The 12,791-nt window shown below is 42.4% G+C and overlaps 1 protein-coding gene across 3 annotated transcripts in view; it reads left to right on the top strand.

Annotated features, from left to right (window-relative positions):
* The first annotated feature begins 534 nt into the window (after positions 1 to 534).
* Positions 535 to 12,791, top strand: part of plxna2 (plexin A2) — a 233,918-nt gene continuing 221,661 nt past the window's right edge. For 2 of the 3 annotated variants that reach the window (XM_024292840.2, XM_036212847.1), the window contains exon 1: positions 969 to 1,371. In XM_024292840.2, the coding sequence (XP_024148608.1) occupies positions 1,263 to 1,371 (109 nt within the window). In that variant the 5' untranslated portion in view covers positions 969 to 1,262. Of the gene's footprint in view, positions 611 to 968; positions 1,372 to 12,791 lie in introns of those variants that run through there. The other variant, XM_024292841.2, reaches the window with a different exon arrangement.

The following is a 12,791-nucleotide window of genomic DNA, read 5'->3' on the forward strand; positions in this document are numbered from 1 at the left end:
CATGAATTGTGCAAGTATTAAATATAGACGTATTCAAGTAATTTAACAAAGTTTATTGATCACAGAGAGTTATTCTGGTCTTATATATTTCAACTTGCTGTGAACACTACACACAGATAAATATATATAAAAAAACTCTTTACTTGGGTTTCTGAACGATGACTCAACCAAATTTCCACTTCTAGTGGACGGTTATGTTTCAGTAAATAATAAACCAGCATCAGGTTCCTCTGACTTTAATACTTTGTACTTTTTATCATGAAAACCTCATCCAATATTTCAGTCTTTTTTCTTTAATTTTCCACAAAAGTGTAGAAAAGTGTAAGAAAATAGACTAGTTTTAAGTTTCTAATCAAATGTAAACCTTTGATTTATTTATGTATTAATATAAGGAAACTATAAGATTAGAAAATGTGAAGCAGTGAGTGTGTGTGATGGAGCCTGAAGGGAGGGGTGTGTGCGTGTGCGTGTGTGTGACAGAGCAGTTTTAAAGCTCAGCCTTTTGGTCTATAGATGGCAGTGTTCTAATAGGAACAGCTGGATGGATGAGCGCGCGTCACGGTCGTCACGGTCCAGCGTGTCCTCCTGTGAGGACCCGATTCCTCAGATGGTAAGAAGATCTTTAATCAGGATAGATTTGATCAATGTTTTTGATTCATTTGATTTAGTAAATGAATGTGTGATTTATTTAAATGAAAAAATATGGAAAAAGTTTAATTTTTTTGTCTTTAAATGGAAATTGATTCTGCATTTGTACATGATTTAAAGATGCATTTTTGAGAATAGAAAAAGCTTCCTAAATGTCCTAAATGTTTCCTTAAAGTGTATTTATGTTACATTTTCATTTAAAGTGACACTTTTTAAGGTTTTTGGTCAAAAGTTGCTCCTCTTCTGAGCGGATCCTGACGCGCTGTCGTTGGTTTGTGCGTTTTTGGAGTGAAATGGTTAACACGGCGGCGCGCAGGGGTGTGAGGGGGTTGGGTTAGAGCGCGCAGCGTGCCAGCGGCGGCATATCACACACGTACAGCGCGCGGATGGAGCCGCCAGTCTGTGCGCCTCCGACAGACGAGGAAGCCGCCGCCGCCGCCGCCGCCGCGGGTCTGATCCAGTGCGAGTCCGCGCCAGGGCGCACGGTGCGCCGCGCATAACGAAGCCGGAGGACCGCCGTCCGTGCGCTGACACTCTCCGCCGCCGCCGCCGCTTCACACGGGGGGAAGTTTTACGCGCAGAATCCGACGCCAGCACTCCCGCACTTTGAATGAATGACGCCGCAGACACGCGGGTCCTCTCCACGCATCGGAGCCTTGAATGAGACATTTTTTGTGTGGTTGGAGTCTATCAGGAGCGGAGCCGGGAGAAGTGGACGCAGAGGTGAGCGCGATCTAGAGGGGTGCACATATGTATGTATTTGACAGTCTAAAGGAGCCGCTCTCCTTTGCGCATTTCACTGCAGACATCCATCCTTCCTGACATGCATAGAATGTAGAAACGCGTTAGGAGCGCGCGTGCATGCACTGGAGCATCCCTGCATGCTCCATCTTTCATTCAGTCCAAACTGCGCCTGCAGAGTCATTGACTTCACCAGACTTGTGGTTTGCAGCATTCCTTATCACCGCCGCTCTCCTCATCCAGTCAGAGGGCTATTTTTAGTGGTTTGTGTTGAAAGATACACAAACAGGAGGTTTACACACACACAAAGCACTCCTTTTGGTCTGAGATTCTGACCTTTTATTTTCCCTCTGCAACAAGTGACTGATTTACTCTCCAAATTTGTCTCAATTTTTGGGTAAAAAAAAAAAAATCACATTTTAATTCCCAAATTAGCTTTAAACTGTCCAGACCAGCAGATGCAGCTACAAATCTTGACCGCCGAGCGCCCACGACAGTGACCCTAAAGGAAATAAATGTTGTCCTAAGTGGGAAATTGCCCGGCATTTGCATGAAAATAACTTAACATCTGCCACGGCTGATGGGTGGCATATTAATCCGTCTGCCCTTGCAATCCAAACCCATTTCTTTCCAGTAAAAAATCACTTTTTTTTCTCTCTTCTTTGAATTTATTTTCCTGTTCATTCCAAAGTGATAAGCAGGCTGACCCTCAAAGCAAACCGCCGGGGTGGAAGAAGAACCCTCAGAATTGGTTTGATTAGAACATGCTGATTACATTCAGCCAATTAATTCCAATCTGAGGATTTGGAGCGCTGAGACCAGATTCATGGGCTTCTGCAGCAAATATCTACAACTTATATTTTAATGAAATCCCCATTTTTTAAAAGATAAAACCTCAAAAAGGTGTTTCTTTTTCTACTGAAGTGATTCCTTTTAAAGGCTTTCTGGAACACATTCATCCAATCGATAATCTCCGATCTGCAGAGGAATTATCTGGAGTGGACAAACTCCTTCGTCTTCTAATGGAATTTGATGTGAGTCGGGATTCAGGAAAGACGAATCACTGAAACTTTTAGAAGTTTGGCAAAAGATAGAGTTAAAGTTGGTCATTTTCAGCATCAGAGACCTTCTTTATAGCTTGCCCGTCGCTACGGTTACCACCCCCCCCCATCAGCATCTTTGTGTGTTTGTGACAAACAGCCGGCTCGAGAGCGACCCCTGTTGAGCCAAACTCACATCCATCCTCTTTCAGGAGCCTTTTCTTCAGCTCTGAAGGAGTTGTTGTCGCACCGTCTGGGGTTTGTACGGCATGCTGCACGCTCCACCACAGCCCCACCCCCTCCCTTCCCTCCCCTCAAGGCAGCCAGACTCGCCACAGTTTAGCTTGAGAGCTTTTGACAAGTTGCTACGCATGCGGGCAGAATCCTTGACCTATTTCTTAATGAGTGAATGCTGCAAATGTGCTCAGCGACTGTGAATTCTGACCCCCCCATGTATAAACACACTCGTCCCAACTGTCTTACACTTCCCCACACATTTAAAAAAAAAAAGCAGCTTCCACTGATTCCCACTTCTTTTACGATCTGCTGAAGTGGACAAACCGAGCATGTTTGTTTTTTTGTGACTGGGTCGCTTTATCTGACGCCTCTTGTCACAACTGAGATGGAGATCTCAAAACGCGGCCCGCACTGTGGCGCTCATGTCTGGGGACGAGAGCGAACCCAGCAGAGAACGCTGGTTAGAGGGAGAAGGACGCCACTACTTCCAACCCCCTCAGCGGATCAGAACTCCAGAATTGGGCCGCTACGTCATGAGGGAGGGGTGAGCTACAGACTCAGCCGCACTTAGAGTCTGGAACCATTTAACCCCGGGGTGTCAAACTCAGTCTCATGGGGGCCGAAATCCAAAACACACTTTAGGTTGCGGGCTGACAAGAATAAACATTTATTAAACACGCTAAAACTACATTTTAAAAAATTCTGACACAACCAATGTAATTCCAGTAAATTTTGAAGGCGAAAAGCGGCTCACGCCGCTTTTCGCCTTCAAAATTTACTGGAATTACGTCAATAGTGTTAACAGTTGAAAAGTTATATATGTTAAAGATTTTCTCTCCAACCCCTTAATGCTTAGAGTCGGCTGTGATTTGACCTTGGATTCAAACTCACGACCTTCCAGTTTCGGGGCAGACGTTCCACCACAAGGCCATTGAGAGTTTCTCCAGTAACTCCTCCATTATTGCTGCTGTTGTGGCCACTTCCATCACCTCGAGTAGCGGTGTGCGTGTGTGCGTCTTTCAGGGACTTATTCAATCGTTGAAACCATTTTAAATTGACGAACTGCGGGCCGCTACATTGTTAAGTAGCAGCTTGGCCTGTATGAGCAACGCATGGCGCAGAGTGCAAAAATCAATGCCACTCTGATTTCATTTTTCTTGCCGTGCGATAAGGCTGTACCTTTTAAAAAGTGCTGGGAGCACTTTGGAGGAGGAGGAGTAAGGAGGGGGGGATTCAGTGGGATTCTTTTCTTTTTTCTCTAAAACACCCATTCCCATAAAAATATATTTATGCTTTGGGTGTTTTTAAGACTTATTACACTTTTCTGATTTATTATGAAATTTAATTTCAAACGTTCCTTTCTGGGTACCATATTCTTTGGAGAATAAGTCACTTTTTTTTTTTTTTTTTTTTTGGGATAGTTTAACCGCGGGTGTAACTTTTATATGACTAAAAAATAATAATAATAGCAACAGCCTCTAGAAGGCGCTGTAGGTGTATCTGTATTTGCTACTGACAGCTATTCAGAAGAAGAAGAATTTTTCTGTTTTACGCATAGGCAGTACATAGAGAGAACTCATGTTCCAAAAAGAAAGTACCCGCCAAAATCCCATAGACTTCTATTGAAAAATAAATCCCCATTACTCAGTCATTCTGTTTGTCAGAACAACCATTCTTGCTCTGCTGCCTTTTTATAGCATGTTCTTGCCAAACCTAATTTTTTTTCCATTATATATTTTCTTTATCGCAAGTTATTCAAGTTATAAACTAGCCAATCAGATGCCTCAAAGAGAGCATGGCCCCACCTCCAACGTTTGAAGCGTTTGACAGATTCTAACACCATCTGGTCCCAAAATGGCGAAATAGGGCAATATCTGTACCGCGGAAAACACGCGACAGAATTGAGTTCTTGTTTTATCTGTCTCCGTACACTTCAAAAGTTTTACGCTGGTTTTGATGTTCCAAAGTGACACAGGTTGAAAATTCAAAAGATTTGGTGATTTCAAGTTTTGTTAGCATGTTCTTTATGCTAACAATACCTTAAAAATGGTTTCCTAGTTTGTGCTAATATACACAATTCCTCTGATGTTTTGTGAAGTTAAATAAGCATCAATGCACTAGAGTTAAGCGTTCATATATTCAGTCTATTATCGTTATTTATTACGTAAATATGAATTGCCTATCACCATTATCTATTTTTAAGTTTTGCAAAAGTGCGACTTATGTAGGATTTTTTTTGTCTTGTTTTGCATTATTTTGCTAATCCAGATCAAGTCCAAAAAATACGGTACGTCTTTATTCATATCGTTTAAAATTCAGAACAGACAAAAAAAAAAAAAAAAATTTGAAAAAAATCGTATTTGTAACGTGAAAGGCTTCCTGCTCTTCTTAAGACGACTAGATCTGTTCAAAACTCTACGGCTTGATAGCTTCAAAATGTTTCCGCCATTTTTGTTGTACCCCTAATGTTAGGTTGTGAAGCTAGCGGAAGCCAGAGAAACAGAGTAGGGCTGGGCGATACAGAACGTTTGGGTATTGATCCGATACCAGTCAATATCACAGACATCGACAGCAATATCGATATTTGAGTCTTGAGATCGAAACTGTCGATATTTTGGATCGATCCGCTCAGCACTAACAGAGAGCTCTCAGCTACGAGGATCGTAGGGGGGCGGGGTTGCTCTGTTCTAGTGGTTCAGCCCACGACTTTCTGCTGCCAGAAACTATGTCTTACAAAATGACACACTTTTATGAGTTTGGCTAAAAATGGCATCATCATAATTAAAAGACCACTGGGAACGCATTTGTATTAAATCAAAAGATGATCGGAAGGTGCCTCCAAAATCGAGCCGGGAATGGTTAACCACGGCGGCTCTGCTGGGTGCAACCGTGCCCGTCCAGCTCCTTCTTCCTCTATTGATGGCAGCGAGTCAGCGTTGAGCCCCAGTGTGCTCTCTGCCGTCCCAAAGGCTTGCCAGCTTGCTCAGACAAAGCCCTTTGTAAGGGCACTAAATCCAACAGATGGAGAAGTGAACAGTAAATGAAAGTAGAGAGGGAAAAGGGGGGGTTGAATAAAGGAATTTAGTGGAGCATGTTTGTGGATAGGCATTTAGGCGACTCCTTTGGGAAGCCCTAACACCCTCACAATGTCGGACTGGCAGAATCCAAACGTCCTCTCGTCAGAAAGCAGCTTTGGGCCCCTGTGTGAGCGGAGAAGGCAGGCTGCTCATGAGGGCTCTCCGGGGCCTGGGAAGCCTTTATTAAGATGTTAATAGAACTGCCTTCGTGACACATTTCCGCGGGACGGGAACCCTCTCCTCCGCCATCCTCCGCCGGAACAATCATCCGTCTTTTTTTCGCCGGCCGTTTAGGCATTCCAGCCCCATCTCCAGAGCCCCCCTGGCCCAGACACTTTCACTCCTTATCAGATCTGCACTGTCACAAGCCGTCCCATATTTAGCACGTGTAACAAAATTACTTGATGGCAGTGATAAAGGGGGGGCAGAAGTTTGTGCATGAAGGCCCAGCTGTTTGTTTTGGTTGTGGCTCAAGTGAGTCTCATGAGGGTTCGTGTCATTTTGCTTTTTCTTCCCTTCATATCTTAATACGGTTGGTTACTTCTTGATCTCTATCTAGTCCGATCAAACAGCCAAGAAGACCTGGGTCCTTCCGAACACTCAGGTTCTTCACGTGACTCCTAACAGTGGTGTAGCCTGGCACCGTAGAGAATCAATTAGCGGGTGTCGCAGGAGGACGTGCGGTTTTCTATGGAAACTCCACAATAAGTGATCAACAAAAGAGAGACAGGCAGAGAAGGAGCGTGTGTATGTGTGTGTGTGTTTGGGCGGGGAGTGGAGGTTGTGTTTAGCGCCAAGGGGCATCTGTCAGGAGCAGATGACAGTGTGCATGTGTGTGCGCTCGGCTGCATGTGTTTGTGTCCGTTTACATTCGGTTTGACTGCATGTCATTTGGGTTGTTTGCACAATCGTGTTGTGTGTGTGTGTGCAGGGTGAGACACCGGGGTTGCCAATGGGGGCAACGCCATGTAGCATCGCTCACACTGCCCCCTGGTGAGGAGGATGCCCCTGCATGTCACTGTCGCCATGGTTACTGCAGGAAAAAAAGGCTGCTGTCAGACCCAAAGGGCCTAGTTGAGCATCAACTATTGACTGTATATGAGAACTAGACTGACTGACTCCTCCCCCTCGTGTTCCAAACAGGAAGTAGCCGCTGGTTCCAAGAAGCCAAAATCCCATAAACTTCTATAGAGAAATAAACAATTGTTCCTCATTATATTTGTCAGAATAACCATTCTTGCTCTGATACCTTTTTTTTAAACATGTTCTTGATAATCATATTTTATTTTATGTATTTTTTCTTTATTGCAAGTTATAAATTGACCAATCCAACACATTCTCACTCCAAAGTCATCACATATTGACGTTTGGTTGAGGACCTCTCCTTGTCAAAAATGGAAGTTTTTGGTGTCCCCAACTTGTCGTTTTTTGATGTGCTAGCTTTCACAGGTCCCCAACCTTCTGGCCACGAACCGGAACCAGTCCAGTACCGGGACATGGAGCGCACTGGTATCCTAACCCAGCATCAGTACCCTAATCCTAACCACGTCACTACAGCGTCTGATAGTTCAGGTCTGGTACCGTGTCCGGTGTAGGATTAGGGTACTGGTACTAGTTTAGGGTACCAATACTGGATGTGTCCCAAGAACCAGTCCATGTCCGGTACTGTATTCCAAGGCTTGCAGACACTTTATGAACAGCCAGCCTACCAAAAAACAACGAGTTGGGAACACCCAAAACATAAAAAACTGACATGGAGGGGTCCTTAACCAAACATCATTATGTGACGACGTGTGGGGATGAGAATGTGTTGACCAATCAGATATATAAAAATGTAACGAAATATCAAAGTCGGAGATTGCTTGGTTAGGATGTAGATCGAATACGTTTATGTACAACTTTATCTATGGCCATGCTGCAGGCAACATTTTCTTGCAAACAGTTAGCCGACATGCAAGGACAAAAAGGCTGAAGTAGTCAAGAAGCAGGATCGTGGTATGGGTTTTTCCTTTTTTTAACTTACCCTAAACACTGCGCATTGCTGTTGAAGTGATAGGGACAATTCTCTTGTGTGGGTTTGGGTTTAGCCTGGCTATTAGAAGTGAGAAAATGAAACAATCAGACTAGTTTGTGTTGGTATCCTTTGGTCACCTTACAGGCACTTACATATAACTGGCACATGTGTGTACTTTACAAATGACTAGGGTATGACATAAGGGCCACAAACAACAGCATCACTCGTAGGTCACAAGTGCGTGTAACTTAGATTATTCTTACAAGTACTTTACAATATCAATTTGTATGAAATTCTTAAAGGTGGGTGTACAAGCCTCAAGAGACACTTAAGGTCCAGTACCTCCTGTCTATGACCCTCCACGGGCCCAGACAACCCAATGTCCTGCAGCACCCGTACAGAACCAGTTCTCATACAGTCCATGGCAACACCCACAGGATAACCGGTTTAATTTTGCGTTTTAACGATGATAGATCATTTTATAGATTTTCTGAACCGTCTACCATTTGATTTGTGGGCCAGTCATTGACAGAGATTTTTCCTCGTTCTGCTCCATGCTGGTGACATGCAAGTACTTGCTCTTTGGCTCGTTCCATTGTTACAAATTGTCAGGGAACCAAGACCTTATCTGGGTGGAAAGCTGCCCTCAGTGTTAACCAACACTCAGAGGGGTGGGGGGAGAGAAAAAAGGGGGAAACAAGGTCTTCCAAATTCATTCCCAGGACAGATAGCAAACAGAAAAGTCAGCCTGGAAAAGCCCCCCCCCCACCTTCCGTCGTTGCAGTATCTTGTTCCGTCGCTCCTGTGCACGCACATCCTCTTGATGAACTTTTTCCTCTGTTTCAGACCTAAGTGAAGTCTGTTTAAACTGCTGATGAAAGAACTTGAAACTCCCACATCTTGGAGAAAAAAAGAAACTCAAATGCATCACAGTGAATTCAGGTTTCTAGACAGTGTTGACCGACTCACAAAGAAAGGTAAACAAAGTTTTGAGGTCACATTTCCAGGCTCGACTTCGGATGTATTGTGAAAGTGAGCAGAGGCTAAAACAACTGCAGCGGCGCTGCTGCAGCCCCAGACTCTTTACTTTGGCCCTGGGTGATTTATTGTGTCTGGGCCGCGTGGGGGGAATGAGGTCTCCCGTGGGACGATATTCGCGCTGGCGCATGAACTCGTGACTCAGATCCACACCAAGAAACCAGCAGGAACAGAAGGATGAGAGTCAAACTTGAGTAAAACACGGTGCAGCTTCTGTGAGGATGTGGGCCCGCTTCCCGAACTTTATGAGGACAGCTTTTCCGAACTATGATTTGCACCAGATTATAAGGATCACCGTCAATGAAAGATATATTCAAACTTTTATCGTATATAGCCTAAGGTGCACTAAACTATAATGCACATTAAGTGAGAAAAAAAGAGTTAAAGATAATTTCATCAGTCGGTCAGACTTTAACTGCTTTCACAGTAGTTCTAGAACTTAGAACACATTAGCCACATTAGCAGCATTAGCCATCTATATTACCAGTACTTGTAACTTTCAACCTTGTTTGCAACACGTACAGAAACAGACTGATACCACTAAAACAAACGTGACCATGTTAACTCCTAACCTTGTTAGTAAAAAAACACACTTGGACAACACTAGACATTAGCCGCGTTAGCATTGTCACAATACCTGTGACTCCAAACCTTGTTGCAATACGTAAATAAACAGACTTATGATGCTTAAGCAAATGTTACTGTTACTACCATCACCAACCTTGTTAATAACAAAAAACACAATCTGACACCACTATAAGTTAGCCATGTTAGAACCGCTATTCGCGTTAGCATATTCACAAGACTTGTAACTCACAACCTTGTTTGTAACACGTGAAAGAAATGACTGATAGTGTGAAAATAAATGTTATTGTGATAACGCAACTCCCAATCTTGCTGGTTGCAAAAACAGTGTAGCATCACTAGACGTTAGCTGCAGTAGAAGCGTTAGCATATGCACAACACCTGTAACTGCTAACCTTGTTTGCAAAACGTAATAAACAGACTGATACCGCTAAAGCAAACATTAATGTGTACGCTAACTCCCAACCTTGTTAATGACAAAAAAGACAGTCCGACACCACTCGAAGTTAGCTGTATTACAAGCTTTATTTGTGGTAGCATATTCACAATCCTTGTAGCTCACAGCCTTGTTTCTAACACGTAAAAGAAGATACATTTATAAAAAAATGTAACTTTGACAATGCCAACTCTAAGTCTTGTTAGTAACAAAAAAACAGTCCGACACCACAAGAAGTTAGCCATGTTAGAAGCATTAGTTGTGTTAGCATATTCAGAAATTATTGTAACACACAACCTATTTTGCAACACATAAAAAAACTGATACAGCTAAAATTAATATTAGCCTTCTGTGACTACGCTAACTCCCAACCATGTTAGTAGCAAAAAACAATGTGCAACGTAGCTACATGTTAGCTGCGTTAGCGTATTTACAATAGCCCCCAACGTTGTTTGCAACATGTGTAGAAAAAAAACAGACTGACACCACTGGAACAAGCTCTGACTACGCTAACTCTAAACTTTGTTAGTAACAAAAAAATTCTACACATTAGCTGCATTGGTGTATTCACAACACTAAAACTTGTTTGCAACTCACAAAAACAAGCAGACATTTTGACAGAGTGGCATGTACCTCTCGAAATTGCTTCAACATCAGTAAACATAACCAGAATTCATCCATATGTAGAGCTACTGGATTATAAGATGCATTATGGATTTCTTGAAAAAGTCTTGTAAAAGTGTACTTTGTAGTGCGGAAAATATGGTATCTTTTTTCCTTGATTTGACCTTATCCACAGGCCAAGATTATATTTATTGATAAAGTTTGACCTAATCTCAAACTATAATCTTACAGATTCGATTCCAGTGAACTATAGCGCAGGTCATCGAGATATACTCTCCCTTTAACCTGTTTTAAAGCTTGAATCATCAGATGAAATCAGTGAAACAGCCGCAGCTCGTCACTTTAAAGGGAAACCACCAAAGTGGAAGTCGAACATGTTGTTTCACCAACTTACTTCCTAAACCTCTTCGCTATCAAAGGGAAACACTGTGCGGCGAGCGGAGGGAGTTCATCCAGACAGACAGTCTTTTCTTCCTCTGCCACATCCAATGAAATGGGGAGAAACATGACAGCCGCATCGCCACCAAACCAACAAATAAAATCATTAACATAGAGCAAATGACAGGACGGGATATCGTGGCGAAGCGAGGCTGGAAATCAAAATCCACCACAGTCTCACGTGTCACTCTCCTCATTGTTTTTCTTGTAGCATTTAAGAGGGAATGAATCCGGGAATCAGAGGAAATTATTCTTGGTGTGACAGCTGAGTTCTTTGCGGCAGGAGGACACGAGAATTCCTCTGTTGTCCATAAAGATGTTGATTCAATATGACTGCTCGGAAACGATTGCTCGCCTAAAGGGAGGCAGCGAAAAAGGAAAAACAGGGAGGAGGGGGTGGGGGGGTGAGCTGGAACAGAAAGCAGTAAGAAAGTAAGCAAGCGGGGACTGGGCAGGTTTATACATGAAAAGCCATGAATGAGCATCATTTTCTCGCCTTAATCTGCAACAGTTAGGGATTTACACGCACTGTGGAAGGTAACGGCTGCTCAGCTGGAAGGGTTATTTGACGTCCCATTGCCTCGCTTTCACAATACGGTCTTTTTAACTCTTATATCATTGAGAGGATGAGATTAATACTTTAATTTAGGGACTTAAAAAAAATTCTATTTGCAGAAAGCATCTCTCAACTTGTCGTAGTGTTTCTGGTGAAATGATTAAGTTTCCTTTGTCTCTACAAGTTTTTTACCGCCCGGATGAGACATTTGACAGGTTAACAGATGTGGGCTGTTTTATGACAAACCTGGGCTTAATGTCGGCGTACATATGCTGAGATTAACCCTTTAACACCAGATCGTATGCTCAAGTGTTGGTGTTCTTTCGACTAGCATAACTCTTCAAGCGTTTATGTAATTAATCCAGCAGATTCTGATGCGGAGAAAAGCATCCTTGTGCTAAAATGCAACACTTTACAGTAGAGTTCTTGCATAATCAACATAAATCAGCTATAGTGCAAAGCTATTTTGGCATTTAGCTGTTATATCTGCATTGTTCTAGTTTTTTTTTTTTTAGCAATTTTGACAGTTACTACGGATTTCGAGGCTATTTTAGAGGTAACCAAAAAATTTATGCCGCATGCTAGCTGTTTGAGCTAATTTAGGCTTTTTTTCAGTTTTCTAGGCTAATTTTGTGTTTAGCTAATTTTTCAGCTACATGCTAGCTATTTTTGTTAATGCAGCCTTTTTTCATTGTTTTAGGTTATTTTGAAGTTCATCTAATATTTCACCTACATGCTAGCGGTTTTTGCTAATTTTGGCCTTTTTAAGCTACTTTGGAGTTCAGTTAATATATCAGTTTCATGCTAGCTGTTTTCGCCAATTTCAGCTTCTTTCTGTTTTTAGGCTTTTTTGGATTTTAGCTACTATTCTAGCTAAATGTCAGCTGTTTTTGCTCATTCAGGCTTTTTCAATTTTTTTAGTTTATGGTTTACTTAACTTAAACATTTAAGTAGATTAAAAAACAATATTTTTAAATATAACAATTATAGAGCTTGTGATATTTGATCTAATGTTTCACTTTTTACAGTGTAAGCGGGCTCCATTCTGATGCATCTACTTGTGAACGTCTTGGTTTTCCTCATTTGGGCTGGAATCTGACTCAAAAACTCTAATGTTGCTCACCCATTTTGTACAGGGAATGTCAATTTGGTGGATTTGAGAGGCTGTAAGCTAGCAAGAGAGCATGCAGACAGCTCTCAGTTATGGGTGACAGGAAGGGGGTTGAGGTTGCTCCTCACCAGTGGTCTCACCCTCAACTCAGAGGAGAACTTCTAATGAACTGCAGAAACTATGTCTTAGAAACGGCACAAATTTTTTTTCATTTTAGCTAAACACGGTATAATCATTATTAGAAGA

The sequence above is a fragment of the Oryzias melastigma genome, linkage group LG7 (genome assembly GCF_002922805.2).
Source record: "Oryzias melastigma strain HK-1 linkage group LG7, ASM292280v2, whole genome shotgun sequence".
Taxonomy (NCBI): Eukaryota; Metazoa; Chordata; class Actinopteri; order Beloniformes; family Adrianichthyidae; genus Oryzias; species Oryzias melastigma.